This window comes from Protopterus annectens, chromosome 16.part0 (genome assembly GCF_019279795.1).
Source record: "Protopterus annectens isolate FY-2018-M chromosome 16.part0, PAN1.0, whole genome shotgun sequence".
Classification (NCBI taxonomy): Eukaryota; Metazoa; Chordata; order Ceratodontiformes; family Protopteridae; genus Protopterus; species Protopterus annectens.
Genome location: NC_056750.1, coordinates 467,878,635 through 467,899,019, shown reverse-complemented (window position 1 = coordinate 467,899,019; position 20,385 = coordinate 467,878,635). Strand labels below are relative to the sequence as shown.

Here is a 20,385-nt window from a genome sequence, read left to right as displayed (position 1 = left end):
AGCATACTTGGGTGACTCCTCCATGGAAAGGATCAGGTCAAAGTAGTTGCTGCATTTGTGGTTGATTGGAGAGGCAAAAAGATCACAGCAAGGGAGACCCAAGTGGTCGAATATCCGACGTGCCACTGATGGGTTATTGGACCACTTGTTAGGAGTCAGGATATATCTGCTGAGCTTGTCGGCTAATACGTTGGAACTGCCAGTAATGCAAGATAAAAGTGCCTGGAAGACCTCAACCAATCCCACTCTCTCATGGCCTCTCTGCACAGGGGATAAGATTGTGTTCCCCCCTGCTTACTGATATACCAGACCACCGCTATGTTGTCTGTTTGAATTGCAATGGTCCTGACAGGAAGACAGTCCTGGAATGCTTGCAACATTAGAAGACCTGCTGTCATCTCCAAGACATTTATGTGTAATTTTGTCTCTAAGGGGGACCACGTGCCTTGAACCATCCTTTCCTGAAAATGCCCCCATCACACCAACAGGGAGGCATCCGTGGTCACTGTGGCCTTGGGTTATAGAAGACAGAAAGGTCTTTCCAGAAGGAGATCCTGAGTTTGGAGCCACCATGCAAGGTAATGTCTGCATGTTTGAAAAATCCTGAAGGTCCTGGACATGGGAAGAAACTGAGCTGACCATTGCGCCACTAGGGTCCACTGCAGAACCCTTATATGATACTGGGAGAGAAGCAGTAACTGGATTGCCAACACCATCGACCCTAGTGCTTGCAAGGTCAAGTAGACCGTAGGATGCGCTAGATCCAGCAACTAACAGACCTGGTCCCGAATAATCTGGACTCTGTGTAGGGGAAGTGCTGCAGTCTCTGACACCGTGTCCAAAAGGACCCTGATAAATTCCAGGTTGGGATTTGGGCAGGTTGACTGTAATACCTAGATCCTGAAAGAGACTGAGAGTGTAATCAGTTCTAATGTGAGTTGATGCCTTGTGGTGGAAGTGAGGAGCTAATCGTCCAGGTACAGAAAGACCTGGAAACCTTGCAGTCGGAGATTAACTGCCATGCATTTGGTAAACACCTGGGGGGGGGCTGTAGTGAGTCCAAAGGGCAGGGCTCTGAACTGGTATTGGTTGGCCCTTAGCTGAAAGTGCAGGTATCTCCTGGAGCATCTGTTGACTTTGATGCAATAGTACACATCCTTGAGATCCACTGAGCACATCCAGTCCTTCTTGTGCAGAAGAGGCAAAATGGACTGAACAGTGACCATTCAGAACTTCGACTTCTTGACTGACAAGTTAAGTTCGCTGAGGTTCAAAATGGGAAGTATGTCCCCAGTTTTTTGGGCACCAAAATGAAGCGAGAGTAAGTTCTGAACCCTGGTTGTCCTGTTGGGACCTCTTGGATGGCTCTTTTTTGAAGGAGGTCTTGAACCTTGAGAAGGGACAGCTCTCTCTTATGGGGTGGAATGTCCGGGAGAGAATTTTAAAATGGAGGGTTCTGTAAAAAAGGTAAGAAGTAACCCCTGGAAACGATGGTTGACACCCACTCTTCTGAGGTAATACTTGTCAAGGCTAGTGGGTGGAGGGAGAGTTGACCCCTGACTGCCTCCAAGGCAGGACAGCTAGGCAGCACCTCAGGGGTGCTGCTGAGGGAGCTTCTCCGAGAAGGGTTCCCGGGAGCTCTGGTTCTGCAGACCCACTCAGCCTGTGGGGCAGCGTCTGCTGTCAAACCCCCTTCCCTGGCTGGAGGAAGAGGATTCCTGAGGAGCATCCTGGAAGGAGTACTGAGACCCGTGGATCCACAGTTTTTTACTACCCCTCATTTTTGGAAAAGGATTGCTGGGTGTAGAGAACTTGATCCTGAGTGCGGGCAGAGTCTTTCCTTCCTGCTCGCTACAGGTTAAGGTTTCTTTGACGGAAGACCCAAACAAAGTTGACCTGTTGAAAGGTGCATTAGTGAATGATGCTTTGAAAGGTTCTGCAAACCTGGAAAGGCGAAACCAGGTGTAATGCCAAATAGCAATGCCCATGCCCGCTGCTGGAGAGGTGGCCTCCACCGCAATGGAGATCAACATCATTGAGGTGTTTGCCAAGGAATTTAGAGTGGACAACTTCAGAGAGACCAATTTGTGACTTTCTGGAGGCAGCAACTCAGAAAGGGAAGTGGAGAGGTCTGATACCAAGTCTCTTGGCAGCCAGGTAAAGTGTGCCATGTAGTTGGTTGCTCTCAGTCCAAATGTAGCTGAGGCAAACACGTGCTTCCCAAAATGGTCAATTGCCCAAGACTCCCTGTTCAGGGGATGGACTGTACAGCTTTGCTCAGCGAGCTCCTTTTTAGTAGCTGCAGCCACCAAAATAGCATCAACAGGGATGCCCTTGCTCCAAAAAGCCTTGTCCTTGGGGGGCTTTCTTGGGAACTAGTTCCACTGTGTTTGGCTCCTTCTACGCCCTGTCAGAGATGAGCTGGATGAGCTCATTGGCAGGGGGAGACACCCAGGTAGAAGTTGGGCCCATCCTGAAGGCCTTCAAAACACAAATTCCTCTGAAGATGGGGCAGGGGAAGACCAACTGCCTCTCTGCTTAAGGATCTCAAGGATCCCCTCAAAGGACACCTCCTTGGACGAAAGTCTGGGGGACCCATCTCCTTCCTCGAAATCTGGGTCTTTGGTGAGGGACTATCTAGGGGAGTCCAAATGCCTCCTCTTGCACATCCTCTTCTGAGGAGGCTCCTCCACGGTGAGCTCTGGGGAGGATTTGGAAGAGGTAGGGACCCTGAGAGGGGTAATGCCCATCTGAAGGTGCTCATGGGAGGGCTGACCCTGGAAGGATGATGAGGTCTCACCACCCAACATTGAGAGGGGCTGGGCAGGAGCTAGAGCCAAAGGAGAGGCAACTGTCCAACTGGAGATGGTCCTCTCTATCGCCTGGAAGGCTGACAGACTGCTCCTCCCCACCAGCTGCAGCCACCTGGGACAGAAGGGTGGACCCCGACACAGCATCCATGTCTGCAGACAACATCTCTCCAGTGCAGAGGCACCCAGGGAGAGAGAATGGTCTGAAAACTCCGGACCCGACCCCACTCCCCAGGAACCTGCACTGACCTTGTGGGGCCGAAGCACAGCCAGCTCTGAGAGCAAAGGAACTGAGCCAGTCAGAGACCCTTACAGTGTGGGAAGGGAAGATATGCCCAACACTGTCGGCCTCTCACCAGGAATACATTGATCCTGAAGATCCAAACCTGGATGGGTCAGCCGAGGAGTTGGGTCTTGAGAAAGCTCATCATCATCCTAGCCAATTCTGAGGGGAGCAGGGTCCTGGTGGTTCTGGAAGAGATGGAGGAATGCCTCAACCTAGCTGAGGCCTGTGGTCTCAGGACAGAGACCTACTTGTACACCTCGGATCCCATCTCCTGGATCTGGAAGGAGAGCTCTCAATAATGATCAGATCAGACAAAACTGTCAGATCTAAGGAAAAGAATGGCACCATGGACGGATTTGATTGGAGGGTCGGATCCAAGGACCTCCGAGGCTCCGAAGTCTCAGACCTGACAGAGGGAGCTGGAGCTCTCAGAGCAGAAGAGCCCAGATCTGAAGCCAAGGAGGCTGGCCTCAGATTTGGGGAACTGCCATCTGAGGGCCTCGGCTTTTTGGTGGGAGAATCCCTGGAGGAAGTAGACTTCCTTTTAAGCTCAGAGAAAGGCTTGGAAGGGAAACCAGAGACCAAAGGACCACCATTGGCAAGCCCTTTAAGCAGGAGCTTATTCCTGCATTTCAGGAAAGCCCTGTGGTTGAATCCGGCACAAATGTCACATTCAACCTCCAGATGTGGCTCTCCCAGAAAATAAACACACTCTTCATGCATGTCAGAATGGGGCATTTTCTGACATCATGAGGAACACCTTTTAAACCCAGTGGGTTTCTCAGACACACAAACACACACACACACACCAAACACCCACCACCCACTCACTAAACAACAAAAGGGGGGGGCATGAGGAAAACGATAGAAAGGGGAAGAGGCAAGAGGATTAAACTGCCCAAAGGATGCAGGAAAGAAAAGGGGCCCACAAAGAGAGCTTAAACGCTACTGGGAGGGGAGGAACCTAACCAGAAAATGAGTGAGAGGAAGATAGGCAAGATAGGAAGGAAAAAACCCCAGAGAAAAAAGCGAAAAATAGAAATGATCTCTTACTGGAATGAGGCAAGGGATCTTGGGAAGGGGAGGAGCTTGATCTCAGGAGCTGTCCTCTTAGTTGCTGGCTCAGATCCGAGGTCGGATTCTAGACCCATCCATGATCAATAATGACATGGATAGCATCAGATACATTCTTTCTCAACAGACATATTGAAACATTTTTCAGCCTTTTATTTGTCAACAGAAGTATGATGTCTCCTTCAACCAACCTCTGAAATAATAATAAAAAAGGAGGAAGGGATGGGTTAAAACCCTATGCCTATGAAGGCCTAATGAACTCAACCTTCATCAAACATAACAGACAAATTTAACTTCTTTAAAAAAAGCTTGAAATCCACCAAATATCAACAATACTGCCCCTCACCACTAGCTGAAAGGAAAACTCATCGTGTAGCAAAGATTTATGTAAATATGACAGCTCCAAATGGCTAAAATTATATACCTCAAAGGTATTATTATTAGGAACACCTTCAGAAGCATGTCCAAGTTCCCCAAAATTTACTACTGCAGACGTCTCTGACTGCATAAATTCTAAAGCTCCTGTTCTGATTCTCCAACCATTCTGATATCTGTGTTCGATGCCAAATCCTCATTAAGTTCATCATCAAAATGGTCCAATGTATCCAAATTATTAGTATTAGATTAGATTGTAAATACTTGCTGAAATAACATTGCATGCTGACCTAGGAAGATCCATCCTTTATATAACTGTTTGTACCCCTACAGCAGTTGTGGTGGCTAGTAATGGATTTACAAAAATATCAAATTTTAATTACAATGAGATTTGTCCATGGTCAGGTTTTTAATTTTATATTCCTTGATGGTATTAACATAATTGTCCAATTTGGAAAAAATGCCTTTATACTCGAGTTTATAAATTTGAAAAAGTAAATCTTTGGTAATGGAGTTGTTTAATGTAGTCATCTCATTATGTAAGACTTCTACTTGTTTTAACATTGTGCTTAACCGCCATTACTAAAAACTTCATCTCGATTCTATCAAAAATGCCTTTTAAGCACAATTTTTTTTTGTTTTAAAGTTTCTCTAAAATATTGTCCAGTTGAAGAGCATTATACCCGATCAGTTTCCTCTGTAATATATCCATTTGCTTACTATGTGCATTGACATTAGAAGTATCAAAAGCAGAAATAAAATTTGTTACCAAAACTTTTTAAGCTGTTGTCCATATACACATAGAAGGGAGATGATGCCACATGTCCACCTGAAAGAACAGCTTTAGCACATTTTTTTACCCTCAGCTTGCAAAAGGGAATCCACAAGCAAAGATCTGACTTGTACCTGGGTAGACCCTCCCATACCAGTACTGGTACCAGTCACTATATACTGTGATAAATGTAAAAGATTGATTACCTCATCTGTCAGACCAGAAAAATCTTGTTCCTTACTGGATACATTGTCCTATGAGGGGAGATCATTTGTCAGATATAAGAGTAATTAAAGCAAAGGGCCTGAGATACAGTCTTGAAGCATACCACTGTTGAATTTTCAAATGTCTGCAAGTGCAGAATTTGCATACATTTGGACAGTTCTATTAGTAAGGTAATGGTATTTTCATCCAATGTAAGCCTTTTCGATTTCTTTAAAAGGGAAGAGAAAGAAAGAGAGAGAGAGAGAGAGAGTGTTTACAGCCTCAAAGTCTCTAGGTCAGTTGATGAAAGCTCCCAGTGTTAGCATGACATTCATTCATTCATTGTATTTTAATTGTTGTTGCGTAAAGGGCAATAATTTCGCTAAAGCCTTTACAGAAGCCATGCTGTGCATCACAGAATGCCATAACCATTTACGTGTTTGAATATTTCTTTTAGAGAGGCAAAGGTTGGCAATAGGTCAACAGCTCTTCAGGGAGCTGATGATGTAAATGAGTGGGATGAGTTGGCTGTTACACAAGTTAGTAGGGCAAATTAAGTTATGGAACAGTTGCATATCAGGAAAAAAATTATGAAAAAATAAATTGTGTTTGTACTAGAAAAATACTGCTTTACGAGTTATATTATCTAAATAACTATTTAGCTGTACAATGTAAAAAAAAGTTAAATTGGACATTTTGAGTTCACAGCTTTTGCATGTGCTGAAAACTCATTAAATGTCATTTTTGAAAAGAAAACAAGGAAATGAGATCCTGAGGGGATTGCTTAGTATAGTATGTGGCTTCAGCACTGTATCTGGGAAACTCAAGCTAGTAGCAGAAGCACAGCATAATGCACATAATGGTAGCAATCCCTCACCTCCACACAGTAGGTAGGTAGATAGATGCATTCTGAGTTCCATAGGGACAACTGAGGACTGTAGAGTAAGATGTATGCTATAATATGTAAGGCTACAATTATGTGCATTACTGGGGCTGAAATGGCATCACAACAGAAAATGGGATAATTAAACATGAAGGCATAACATGGTGTGTGTGTGTATGTGTGTGTGTGTGTGTGTGTGTGTGTGTGTGTGTGTGTGTGTGTGTGTGTGCGCGCACGCGCATGTATACATGTGCACATGTCTGTGTGCGCACACATGTGTGTGGGGGGGGGATTGTGCATACATACCTGCAAGTGCCCATGTTTATGTTTTTACTGTGTTTAATGTGATTCCTTAGTGAGATAAAACAAAGAGAAGCAAGCTCGTCCCACTATGGAGGAGTTATTACTCTACAGTACCATACAACACTGCAACTGCACATTGTTACATGTCTCATTTCCACAAATGGTACTGATGCTTTCTCTACCTAATAGAAAAACACTGACTTCATGCAAATATAAGGAGAGGAGGACTCAGTAACCACTCATGTCTCCTAAACTCTCACAGTCATTTTATAATTCACACACAGCACTTAAAATGTATGCTTTAGCCTAGAATATCATCATGCTTCAAGGTGCAAAGTAGTGCTGATTGTCTTGCACATTAGACGCAAGATGACATTACCCTTTTGCGAAGCACAAATTACACTGGACATTCATTGCAGAAGATACCAATGTTCTGTCTTAATCCTTTTTGAAATAAGAGGGAAAAAAAAGCATAACGGAATTTCAAAATGGCCAGATACATGTTGAATTTAATGCAGTTGACTGTCTCGACTTTAAAAGAAGGAGCAAACAGCTGAAGTTTTACATATTTTACTTCACTGTTATGCTTGGTCTTGGATAAAGTCTACACTGTCACCAGAAAAAGGGTGAGCAGCAAGGCCTTGAATTACTATAGAAACCCGTAAAGAAGAGAAAGTGATAGAGGCTTGACATCAGTGGAAAATGATTAGAAACCCAGTTGCTCATCTTTTTCCCCTACCCTTAACAAAACTAGACTATTGTTTTCTAGTCATAACCTTGTTCTCCAGTCAAAACTCAAAACTCGTTGCTTCCAGAGTGTACAGTTAATAAAACATGCAACTTTTCTAATTTATCTCGTATGAATGAGCATCACTTCATAATCTTGCAAAAAGCCATCTGGCTTCCTACTACATATTGTGCAGCTTGTCTTTTAACAATGCTAATTTTAAATCTACTGCCCGCTCCCTCAAAGATATACACTAACTGTACAATTGTCATCTTTTAATTTCAAAGCAAATACAGACAAATCTCTGGCACTGCACAGACTCCCTTTTCCATTAGCAATAGGAGAAAAGAACTACAGAAAAAAATGTCAGAGCAAACTGGAACCACTGCCTTGTGGAGTTCAGAAATAAAACAGATGTCTCTTGTTTCAGAAGCATTTTAATAACCTATAGAAAGGTCTACCAAGGGAATCTGGTTTAGAGATTCTGGCTAAATTCCTAAATATGTGAGTTAAATCTGCTAACTGTGTATATGCATCAATATCACTGCCCCCTATCAGGTTTTACTTTAAAAGGCAAGAAACTTAGTGACATGTTAATGTACTGCTCATCAAGTGCAAACTGGATAAAGAAGCAAATCAATGACCATGATTCAGTGAAGTAGTGAAGATGAACTCTCCAATCACTGTTTCCATTAGGCAATCAATGCTGGTGTGTTTTCTAAATGTGTTCCGGAAGTGATTCCTTTCTTTTGAGAGAGTTTTTCATTCTGCCTGCCATCTGTATTGGTAACGTATCCACAACTTCCTCAAACTTAGTTGCTAGAATAATAGGATGTGCTAGTATCCATTTTCTGAAGGATACAAACTCTGATAGTCAAATTTATGCCATTGTTTAATGACTTCAGTCCTCAATGATTTGTCCAAAAAACACATATTTTATGAGCTACAGACAAAAAATATAAAACAATAATCTGGATGTCTTGCGATAATCTAGACAGTTGAGAGGCATGTCAGGTAAGTGTAAACGTAAAGGAGTACATTACACTACCTCTCCTGAGAGCACTTGCTAAGAGTTTTATGGCTTTAAAAGCCAGCAAAATACTTAGTGATTTTTTTTCCCCATAACACGTATACATAGGGCAGATAAAGCTCAATGTAGTACAAAAGAATTATGATTGTGTCACCAATCATAACCTTTAATTATTTGTTCAAGACATAGATGCTAAGATTCACCTCTCAAGTTTCACTCGAGGTGAATTTCTTGGCATTTATGCGTCAAACACATAATAAACAGGCTATTATCATGACCTGATCATAATCCTCTATATTTACACTATAAAGCAAACTGCTGCCTGCTTTAAATTGATCAGTGAGAATAAAATCCCTTGGCAAAGTGCAGGTTGGTGCCATTAATTCGCTTACTAGCAAATTTATCAGCAAATTGTTTCTATATAATTAATATCTTGCCATCATGAAAGATTAGGTCAAATATGATTTCTAACTACCACATTCTGAAGTAAGGTAGTCTTTGCTAAGGATTTCTGGTGTGTAGGTAAACAAATTGTTAAGCTAAACACCAGACTGTCCTCATAGACAGACTCCTTATATTCAGAAGAAGTGAGGCTTTACAGTTTGAATCATTTGTGTATGTTATGTTCTAGCTAGAGAACTGCAGGTAACAGAATAAAAGGACAATCTGTTGCATGTAGCATTTTCATTAATTCCTTCCGTAACTCCTTTTCGGAGAACACATCTTGCTTTCTTGAAGAAAGACTTGGTAAATGATCAGTCAGGCCATTAATAATTGGTTAGTTTGCTAATGAGGGAATGAAAGAAGGCTTAGAAAAGATGTTCTATTCACAGGCACGTGCAAGAAGGATGTGAGTGCAAAATGCAAATCATACAGTAAATAACAACATGATGCCAAACTGAGCAAAAACCAGAAGAGTGAAACAGAGTAGAGAAAGAAAAAAAAACACTAGCATACAAAAAGATACACATTTAGACAATTTGTCAGCTCACACTGTAAGTAGGTCAGCTTTGAGCAACAATATGTTATTCCCTAATTTTTGCAACACCTATAAAGGAAATGGTTATTTAAAAAGTAGACAGAAATGTCTTCAAATATGATGCCAAAAGATCAGAAAACTGTGAATTATTTTCTCCTTACCTGCTTCTTGGATTCTTGTAAGAACGCTGCAATAAAACATTGAACTGCTGTACTCCTGAAGTGCTGATTTATAAATTAGATATTAAACAGAGGTTCCAAATATCTGTTCAGGTAGACAACAAATTTAACAGCACATTTGATGAAAAACATTGTGCCTTGACCACATTTTCAACAAAGAATATAATTAGCACTTCAAGTCTTCTCATAAGAAGTACCACAGGCTAATAAACATCTAGTAAGCCAACAAAATTCAATAAATAAAATTAAACGGCTCACCAGTATGAGTTAATAATTTTGCAGAAGGCTAGCTCACAGCACATCTTCAGGTTACTTTGGTGTTCAGGAAGGTCTGCTAAAGAACATTTGCTGGGGTCCACTTCACAATTTTCATCAGATTCGTATAGTGCCTTAATAAACTCTCCTGAAAAAAAAATCTGATACTGTAATGATTCATTCATTTTTATCGCACCATTTTAAGGTCTTTAAATGTTAATGTTAATACATTTCAAACAGCTATCCTTTACATTACAGCATATATGTCAGTTTGTTCGTTAAGTAAGCAAATGCATATTACATAACAGTGAAGTGAAAACATACTGTGTTTACTTGCAATTTTGATTTAGCCCCATTTCTCATCCTGTGAAGAATAAGGGCTGCTTTAGAGATTTCACAGACAGTGACTTTGTACAGTAGGATTAAAGTGAACATATGACAAATTATTTTATCTATTTACCAGTTAATCTACTAGGCAAGAAGTGCCTTTTTAAGGGATCCAAGAGCATTGTTTGGTTAAGTTGCTTGCATGAAGTCACAAAATGGGAAAACGGAGATAAGGGGAATCAAACTCACAATTAAAGAACAAAGCACATTAGCATTTCATGACCTTAATCAATTGCAGTATTTGCAGGAACTATTCTCTGGCAGAACTATATTTGCCATAATTTTAAAAGTATAAGTGAAAGCAGCAATGTAGTCATTAGTGACAGATAAAAAAAGATGAAGAATACCACTAAAATGTTGCCTGATAGTAATTTTTTAATAGATTGCTCCAAACAGTTTGAAGCTGTAGAAGTTAAGGCCATATGCTGACAGCGGTGTAGAATCCAGCAAAACCATATCATGTCCTGCCAGAGGTCTCAGGACCAACACAAATATGTACAACAACCAACTAACGTACTGTACAGGGAAAATATGGTGTATAAAAATATATTTGAACCTTTTAGCTTTTACGCTGATCTGATATAGCTGTTAGAAGAAAACAGTTTAATATGCAGGCAAAATGAAGCTGAACATTATATAGATAATAATTCATCTTTTTCTAAAACTATTTCAAGAGACAAATATAATTAACCTGTTTAATGAAGTAAATTACATTTGTAAGACTGTAGTTTGCTTTTCACAAAATAATCTGTGTAACCCTCCTCAATATATAATTCTCCAGGCAGCTTTATTCCATTTCTAAGTACCTCAAAAAACAAAAAAGCCCTGCCCATTTATGGTTCTGTGAGCTTTCTCCATGCCTCTTCCCTCAAATATGAAACTGAATTAAAGAATGTGAAGAGACAAGCTTCATACAACTGTGCAGAAAACATTTACTGTGTAGTCAACATAAAATTATTATGCTGTCTGTGTGTGTGTGTGTGTGCACGTGTGTGTATATGCATATATACATAAGGGTATATAGATGCATATCTATATATACATACATGCACACACCCACTCACATGTGTTAACTGAATGCCGGAAATGTTGATTTTCAGAACATCAACATTTCCCCATGGTGTGTGAAATTTCTTAAGTGTAGGTAAGTTTTTTTTGTTTTTTTTTAATTAATGCCAACATTTTTGGACAAAGTTTCACCATTAGTGGTAGGAGGGTGTGTGTGTGTATGTGTACATGTGTATATGTGTGTGTGTGTGCGTGTGTGTGTGTGTGTGTGTGTGTGTGTGTGTGTGTGTGTGTGTGTGTGTGTGTGTGTGTGTGTGTGTGTGTGTGTGTGTGTTTCTGTGTCTGTGTTTGCAAGTTAGAGTAATGGCTAAGTAAGGGACAGATTGTGGGTTGTTTCTGTAGATTGCTTCAAGTTCACAAATATGTGAACTTTAAATCTGCTGTGTTTTTGCATTTATACTGCTGTCCCTTTCTCACATAATACCTGAAAAGACAAGAAAAGTATACGACATGTTAGGGTTAGTTTCCCTACTCTGTGGGTTCTGTAACAAATGTCTTGTAAAGTGGCACTCTTAGGGAAAGGGTTTTTCATACTGCACTTTGTAGGGGTGGTGCTAGGAGTTTTGGTTAGCACACATGAGGAAGGTCTGGCATGAAGGTGAAGTAAAGGCTGCAGCCCAGGAGTTAAATGTTATTCTGCCATGGGTCTTTGTAATATTATGAAAAATAATTGCACTGAAATTAAAGGGAAACAGAAACTCACGCTAGGAAAGAATAAAAATCGATACATGAAAATATGATGCCTAAAATATCTTGTACTGTAAGATATTTCATGTATGTAAAGGTATTTCATGTATTATCTCAAGCAAACCTCTACATATTTAATTTGCTTGTTTCTTTTATGTCTACATATTTAATCCACATTACTGTTTCACCTTCATATCTCTGAGATATGGTTATTTTTTAGCTGTCTGCTGAACTAGGATTTATGTAGATTTAAGAAAGAATTGTCTTGTGAATGGCTTTCCATTACAGTTCAGATGTAAGTCTATTTTTTAATTATTGCTAATTTGTATACTGAGTAATATAGTGAGGGTTATGTTATACTGTTAGATTTATACTTTAGTTATGTGTTTTAGGTAAAGGTTATTTAGTGCAGATTGTCTGATTCAGGTTTGTTTTTCTGATAATGGCATTTTCAAATTGTCTGGTTGTACTTGTGATTTTATTTTATTTCTTAGTGCTGTATTTTGTTTTATTTTCATTCTAACTCTGATTAATGTATTTTTTAAGAATTTCACTTATGACAGTGAAGTTGTTTTCTGGCGCCATGTGTATTTTTTGTGTGTGTGTGAGAAGTTTCAGACTTTTGTGTAGTGGTTTTGTAAATGGGGGTGATTGATAGTACATGACACAGACAGGGCCAGATTCCAAAAGACTAGAACTTAGTGTAAGTAACTTATTCCTATGTTAGGCTAATCTTTACATATGGGTAAGCAGGATGCACAGAGCCGAAACCAAAGTAGTGCTAATTGCACAGAAGGTTAGACAGAACAGATTATGGTGACTTGGTCACATATGAAGGAAAGTAGAAGACAATTTGGTGAAGAAGATTTGGAAAGACAGGAAGAAGACAAGAAAAATCAAGAACACAAAGTTCCAGCAAAGAACTGGAGTGGAGTGATTACATGACAAATGAACTGCAAAAGACAGATATAACAGTCAAAGAAGGAAGAAAAGTGGCAATGAATTGAGTGAGGTGATGATGGTTGATGTGACACCCCAACCCCATGCAGAAAATGATGAAGATTGGGTTTATTTATTTATTTTATTTATTTTACATTTGTTTACCGGGTATGTCCGACTGGGCAGGATTGCCCATTTTCAGTGGAGGCCCGGGGAGAAAAGCTCCACACAATATAAAAAGTACAAGAATGACTAACAATACAATATGACAGTTCAAAGCATGAGAAAAGATTTACAGCAATTTAGAAAAGAGGCTAAGTAACTTGCAAAAGATTCCCACATGGGCATTAATGGTACAGTTAAGAGATAGGAATATTAACAAGCAGTAATGTTAAACTAAAAAACTCAATACAAAAATTCCATTGACATTAGTATATCGTGTGTTACAAGGGTTTATATGGGTTAGAAGTTCTGGAAAGGCTTAATAGCAAATATAGAGAGAGAGGATGTGGAAGGAGATACAGTGTACCTAAAGGAGTCAGTCTGGGTCTGAGCATATGCATATCCAAGACTTAGAGAGATATGATTTTAGTTGCTTTTTGAAGCTGACTTTGTTTTTGTGCAAATTGACTTTGAGTGGAAGGGAGTGCCACATTTTTACGATAGTACAAGAGTAAAGAGAATCATCTGAGTTGTATCTACTTTTGGATACTTCTGCTAGTCCTTTGTTGGTGGACCTTAACTGACGGCTGTTGGTGTAGTGGTTGATAAGGCCATCTAGGACTGGGGTTTATTGGGATAAAAGAGAATTTGGTGGGCTAGGGTGTGTTGATTTAGGGTAAGTAAGTTAGGTAGTTCTAACCAGGATAGTTTCTGAAGGGCTTCACAATGGAGAGATCTGTAGGAAGATTCAGTAGTGAATTTTGCTATCTTGTGATAACAGGTGAACAGTCTGTTTAGCTCACCTTTATTTAGGTTAACTAGGATGGGAGAAGCATAGAGTAATGTGGACAGTAGGTGGGTTCTTGTTATGGTAGTTTTACTATAGGAGGTCAGGTAATTATTACATCTTTGGATTGTGCCTAGTTTTTTGTGCACTTTATGGTTTGAGCTATGTGCTTGTCGAATTTCATGTTTTGGTCTATGATGACACCTAATAGCTTGGTGTGTGCAATTGGTGTGTGCAATTGGTGTGATATGGGTGTTGTCAGAGACAATAATTGTAAAAGGTGGAATGGGGTGTGTATAGCTTTGGAGGGATGAAAGAGAATAAGCTGGATTTTTGGGGGTTCAGTATAATTTGGGAGTCTCCTAACCAAGTTTCAATGGCTGTAAATAATTCTTGGGTTATTTCTCTAGAAGTTGTATAGAGGGGGTGGAGCAGATTAAGGTAGAGTCATCGGCGTATTGGATTAAGCTTGCATGAAGGGTGGCTTTATGAAGGTTGTTTGTGAATATAGAAAGAGCAGGGGACTGAGTATAAATCCTTGGGGCACTCCTAAGGTGACAGGCAGTAGACGGGATACAGTGTCCTGCCATTTAACAGTTTAATGACGGTTAAAGAGATAGTCTTTAAACCAGAGGAATACAGGGTTATTAATTTTAAGTTCTGAGAGAACAGTCAATAGTTTGTTATGGGAGACTGTATCAAATGCTTTAGAGAGGTCTAAAAAAGACAGCTGATACTAAATTGCCTGCATTTCACTGTTGATTAACATGACTAGTGAAACTGATAAGTGCAGTGGTGGTGCTGTGGCCTGGTCAAAAACCATGCTGAGTTTTGGTTGGGAGATTATTAGAAAGAAGGCATTCTAGCAATTGGGAGTATATGCATTTTTTAAGGATTTTTGAAAATGGGGATAGTATGGCTATCGGGCGGTAGTTGGATAACTCAGTAGTGTTTCCCTCTTTGTGTACAGGTATTATGTGTGACATTTTCCAGAGGCCTGGGACTTTTTCCTTGGAGATTAACCTGTTTATGATTATAGAGACAGGGTATGAGATAGCTTTGGCTACGATTCGGAGGTATTCTGCTGGGAGGTTATCAGCAGCCAGGGTAGTAGGTCTTAAGTTGGACATGTATCTGAGGATTGCACTGGTCTGGACTGGTTGGAAGGAAAAATAGTTTTGGTCATATGGGGAGCTTGATAGGTTTGGAAGGGGTGTGGGTGGAGAATTTGTTGATAGTTTGACAATAGAGTTGTTAAAATATTCAGTGAATTGTGTTGCAATGTTATTTATAGATGTGTCAGTGTTCGGGTTGGGGTGCCAGTCTTACCAAGTTGGAGAATTTTATTTATGGCAGCCCAGAATTTATGAGGGTTAGCTTTGTGCTTAGTTTGTATGTTGGAGTAATGTTTTTTTAGCTGTTCTTATTTTTTTTTTTGCTTTATTTCTTAATTCAATAAAATGCTGCCTGTTGGTATTAGTTTTGCTGTTATGCCAAGTGTTCCATGCTTTATCCCTTTGTTTTAGTAGCAGACACTTTTGGAGAGCCAGAGGGCAGAGTTGGACTTTCTTTGAATTATTCATGGGGTTCAAGTTAGTTAAGGATGTCCGGAAATGTGGAGTTTAAGTGGTCTACTGCTTTATCTAAGGGGAGGCTAAGAAGGGGAGTCCAGTTACAGTAGTTTAGTGCAGTTATTAGGTCATCTGCTCTAAAGTTTTTTTGCAGCATATTTCTTTGAAGGAGCTATTTTTAGTGGGTTTGATTTATTGTCTTAGGAAAGTAGGGAGGTGGTCACTTAGAGTGTCAGGTAGTGTGCAGGAGTATTGTGTCATGGAAGGACGATTAGTAAGAATCCAGTCTAAAATGGATTCTTTTTGGTAGTTTTGTCAATTCTGGTTGAGGTTTGGATGATCTGAGTAAAGTCATGATGATGATGATTACTTATGACAATGTCTGTGGAACAGTGATATTGGCCTCCCGCAGCAGTAGCAGGAAGTAAACATTTAATGCCAGAGTCCTGTAGTCATCCAGTGACATCAGTATCAGAGTTTCTGAAAAAAGTTTGAGAAATGAGAAGCTTCACTAAAAGCTACTCCCTCAGTAAGTGGGCAATATGGGTATGGGTCCTAAAAGGGTATTTCTCTCTGTAGATTTCCCATGTGAAGACTAGAGATTTGAGGGAATGCACTAAAGTCACATGGCAGATGGACTACGGGTTGGGGCATCTAAAACAAAACTTAATACATACTCATCCTATCAACCCACAATTATCATCCTTAATTAGGAGTGAATATGATGGATATAGGCAGAAAGGCCAACCAAAAGGCTCCTGGATCTCCTGGCAAGAAAAAAAGAAACATATTCACAGATAGTTCTATGTTATTTTTGACTGTGCCTCCCACCAGTTTACTAGGGTGTCAAAACTGTGTATAATCAGTCTGTTGGCACTGTTCCTATGCTCTAACAACAGAAATGGAGAAAAATGCATGAACACAGTAGACAGAAAAGCATCTGGGACTCTGATAGTAGATTAATACATTTCAGACCACCGACTGTGTCACTTCCCATTCAATAAGATAAACAACTGAATGTAGTTTACCAGTAGTCTACATTTTGTTTACTTTCTGATGCAGAAAGAAAAAAAAATACTATTTCTACGTGCTTGCCAAACACACATTAATTTTCCCACAAATTTGTACAGCTGTTTTTTTAAACTGGGTTAAGAAATGAGCATTTTCAAAGGAACTTTGTTTATTTATTTATTGACATTTGTTGACCGGGAAAGTCCGATTGGTCAGGAACCCATTTTCAGCAGAGGCCCAGGCAGAACTGAGCACAGAAGAAGTCATCAGGGATCTGGGGACCCAGGTTGACAGTAGCCTTTCGTTTGACACTCATGTTGCTAAAGTAGTTAGGAAAACCTTCTACATTGCCCACCTGATCATGAAGGGATTCACATCTAGATCAAGGGAGGTCATCGTCCCCCTGTACTCATCACTCATTAGACCTATGATTGAGTACAATGCCCCATTCGGAATGTATCTGACCCGACACCTGCAGCAGCTGGAAAGGCCCCAAAAGTTCCTCACCAAAAGGATAAAGTGTCTCAAAAATATGTCTTATGCTGCCCGACTGAAAGAACTCCAGCTCTATTCAGTCTCATGCCGCTTGCTCAGAGGTGACCTGTGCCTGACATATAAGGCCATGTCAAACCCAGATTTGATGAATATGCTTCACCTCAAAAAATCTAGATCCCTCAGAACCACAAGGGCGGGAGACTTAAACCTTGACACGGTTATTAATAGAACGTGCTGGAGGGACAAATTCATCACCCAGAGACTCCCTATGCTGTGGAACAAAATCCCGGTACATGTGAGGCAGAGCACCTCGCTGGCCTTGTTCAAGAGGAATCTTGACCAATGGATGGGAGATCGCAGATATACCCCAGGGATTACTTCAGTGTCACTGCTTGACAGAGGCACAGAAAATAATAGGCATAGTTTTATTCAAACTAAAGGGGTGGCGAAAGCCACATAACTATGGGCTAGGCTTATAAATGCCCTTGGGCAGATAGCCTAGTATGAACCTATGAACCTATGAACCTAAGAAAACCTCCACAAAATTTTCTACAAATATATTTAAAAGGTGCAGCAAAATTATACATGAGCAACTAGAAACATTTTATATGTAAACAAGTAATTTTTCCATTTAAATAACAGTGCTACATTGTGGTTACATTTCCACTGGATTGCCTGTATGGTACAACAGAAGTTGGTGATGTAGAAAATAACAGTGATATATATAGTGGTTTAATTTTCACTGGATTAGAGATGCAGAAATAGGTGATATGGTAATGGTATCACAGAGAGCTGAAGGATCAGATCAGTAAGGTAATATTAGTTGATAGTTGGTGACAGTTTACACTGCTAGAAATGGCTACAAGTAAGGTGTGAGGTTAGGGTATTGAGGTAAAAAGAGTATGAGGTTAGGATATTGTGATTAAGATGTATCAGTCCCAGTGGTTTGACTTAAGAGAGTGGATAGTGAGTTATTTTATTAGTAGTGGACCAGGGTGGAAGAGAGAGATGAGATAGGAAAAATGGCCTAAGAATTTGGGAGGATAGTAGGAGAAGGGGGTGTGCTGAAGAGGTGTGGAAAAGGAGGGGTATAAGGGGTAAAGTGGGAAAAATAGGGGTTAGATATGGTCAGAGGTTAAGTAATATGAGTGGGGTATGAGGGTAAATGGTAGAAGTAGGTTAGTAGAGTTGAAAGTTGTGGTTATCTATTGGTTCTGGAGCAGTGTCTGCTAGGTGAGTTAAGAAGGTGGATTTTTTAGTGCAGTTTTGAAATGTTTGGGTCTATCTATAGAACTGATATTGTAGGTAGAGCATTCCATAATTCTGCAGCAGTATAGGAGTATAGGCTTGGCCAGATCTTTTATTGGGTCTGTGTACTGTTACTAATTGTTTGTTTTCAGAATAGAGGGTTCTGATAGGAATGTAAGTATGCAGAATTGGTTTCAAGACTGGACAACTTTCTGATTTGTAGATTATTTTGTGTGCAGCAGTTACCTGCAGAAAGTCTAAGTAGTGAGGGGAATTCAAGCCAGCTAAGTTATGTGTGTGCATTACAATGATGAGAGCTATAGGTTGTATCTATGGCAGATTTAGTGATCTTGTTGTAGCAGGACTCTAGTTTATTTTTGGGTAACGTGTAGAATGGCGAAAATGGGGGCTTCATATAATAAAGAGGGAAGTAGATGGGTACTGTCTAGAGTTCTTCTGGTTAGGGTGTCCATGTAATTTTTGTGCCAGTAGAGCAACCCTACTTTGGAATGTGTTTTTTAATAGAGTTTTGTATGTGTTGGTTAAATGTGAGTTTGATGTCAATGGTTATACCTAATAACTTAGCATTTGTTAGAATTTCTATCTCTGTCTTGTTCTGTGAGTATATTTTAAAATCAAGTGGAGCTGTTTTGGGTGTGAAAAGTAGGAGTTTTGTTTGTTGGGGTTGAGTAGCATTTGTGTTTTTTTGAGCCAAGATTTGATAGATGTAAAGGTATTTCGGGTTACTTGGAGAGGTGTTGTATATTACTTCAAGTGGAGATGATGATGCAGTTGTTGGCATATTGGACACTGGAGCTTTGAGGTGAGTTGCTGTAGAAGTTTATGGTGTGAGACAGTGTCAAAGGCATTTGACAGATCTACAAGTGTTACAGAGGTGATTTGTCTAGAGTCTCATGCTTTGTTAACTATATCTATAAAGGAGTGAATAGCAGTTGTTGTGCTATGTGATGGCCTAAATCCATGCTGGGTGGGTGCAAGAAGTTTGTTATGGATGAGGTGGTTTAGTAGTTGCATGTATATACATTTTTTCTGCAGTTTAGCTAGAGAGGAAAGGACAGAGATGGGTCGGTCAGTAGTGATAATAGATTTTTTTCCAAAGGTTGGGTAAGTAGGATTCTAAGATTGATTGACTGAAAAGAATGCTGACAGGATAGGCAATTGCATCTGTGGCTACTTTTAAATATTCAGAAGGAAGAGTCGAGGAAGTGGAGCCGGGTTTTAGTCTGAGAAGGAGTTTATGTATTAATGTAGGAGGCATGGGTTGTAGAGAGAAGAGAGGAGTGTGAGTGCTTGATGTGGAAGTATTTTGGTGGGTGAGGGGTGAAACAGTGTTGCTTTTGTTGGATGAATCAATGGTAGGTGTAGGTGGAGTGAGATTGTCTGTGGAGCTGGTGCTTGTAGTGAAGTTAGCACCTGCAACTAATTTAGCAATGCTATCAATAAAGTGGGCATTAAACATATCCGCTATTTGGACTGGTGTTTTGTCTGTGGCTGGAGATGGGTTTTGTTTGGAACCTAGGCTAATAAGTGTTGAAATGGTTTTACAGAAAGAGTTTTGGCTGTTTTTACGATCAGTTAATTGTTATGAGAAGAATTTTTATCAGCATTTACAAGTTTCTTTTTTGCTTTGTTACATAACTGCCTATAATTTTGAAGAGTGGTTACATTTTCGTATTTTTGCCAGTCTTTTCAAGCTCTATCTCTGTATGTGCTTTGTGGACTTTATTAGCCAAGTGTACGTGATTCATTATTGTTCTTTTTGTTCTTTGAAGGTCTAGGTTATTTAGTGTGTCCATGAATAATTTGCTGAAGTGGTTGACTGCATTATGTAGTGGTAGAGTTTTTAATATAGACCAGATGAATGACTTTAATGCGCTGTTAAAAGTTTGTCTATTAAGTTTGTTACATTTCTTGTACGTATGGGCTTTAAGTCTATGGGAATGGTGATTCTATTAACATATGTGGGCAAGTGGCCACTTAAGATGCTAGGAAGTGTACTGGGATTAGTGAATTTTTGGGGATCAGAGACCAGGATCCAGTATTCATCAGATCCTCGGTTATTATTGTTGTGCATTATAGTGGGAGTGCTGATGAGTTGTGTACATTTATAAAGGTTGATACTATTAGCTGGA

At 40.0% G+C, this 20,385-nt stretch overlaps 1 protein-coding gene across 2 annotated transcripts in view; it reads right to left on the bottom strand.

Annotated features, from left to right (window-relative positions):
* Positions 1-20,385, bottom strand: part of LOC122790821 (disabled homolog 2-interacting protein-like) — a 1,962,433-nt gene that overhangs the window by 492,057 nt on the left and 1,449,991 nt on the right. For both annotated transcript variants that reach the window (XM_044058453.1, XM_044058454.1), the window contains exon 6: positions 9,881-10,025. In XM_044058453.1, coding sequence (XP_043914388.1) covers positions 9,881-10,025 — 145 coding nt within the window. The remainder of the gene's footprint in view (positions 1-9,880; positions 10,026-20,385) is intronic.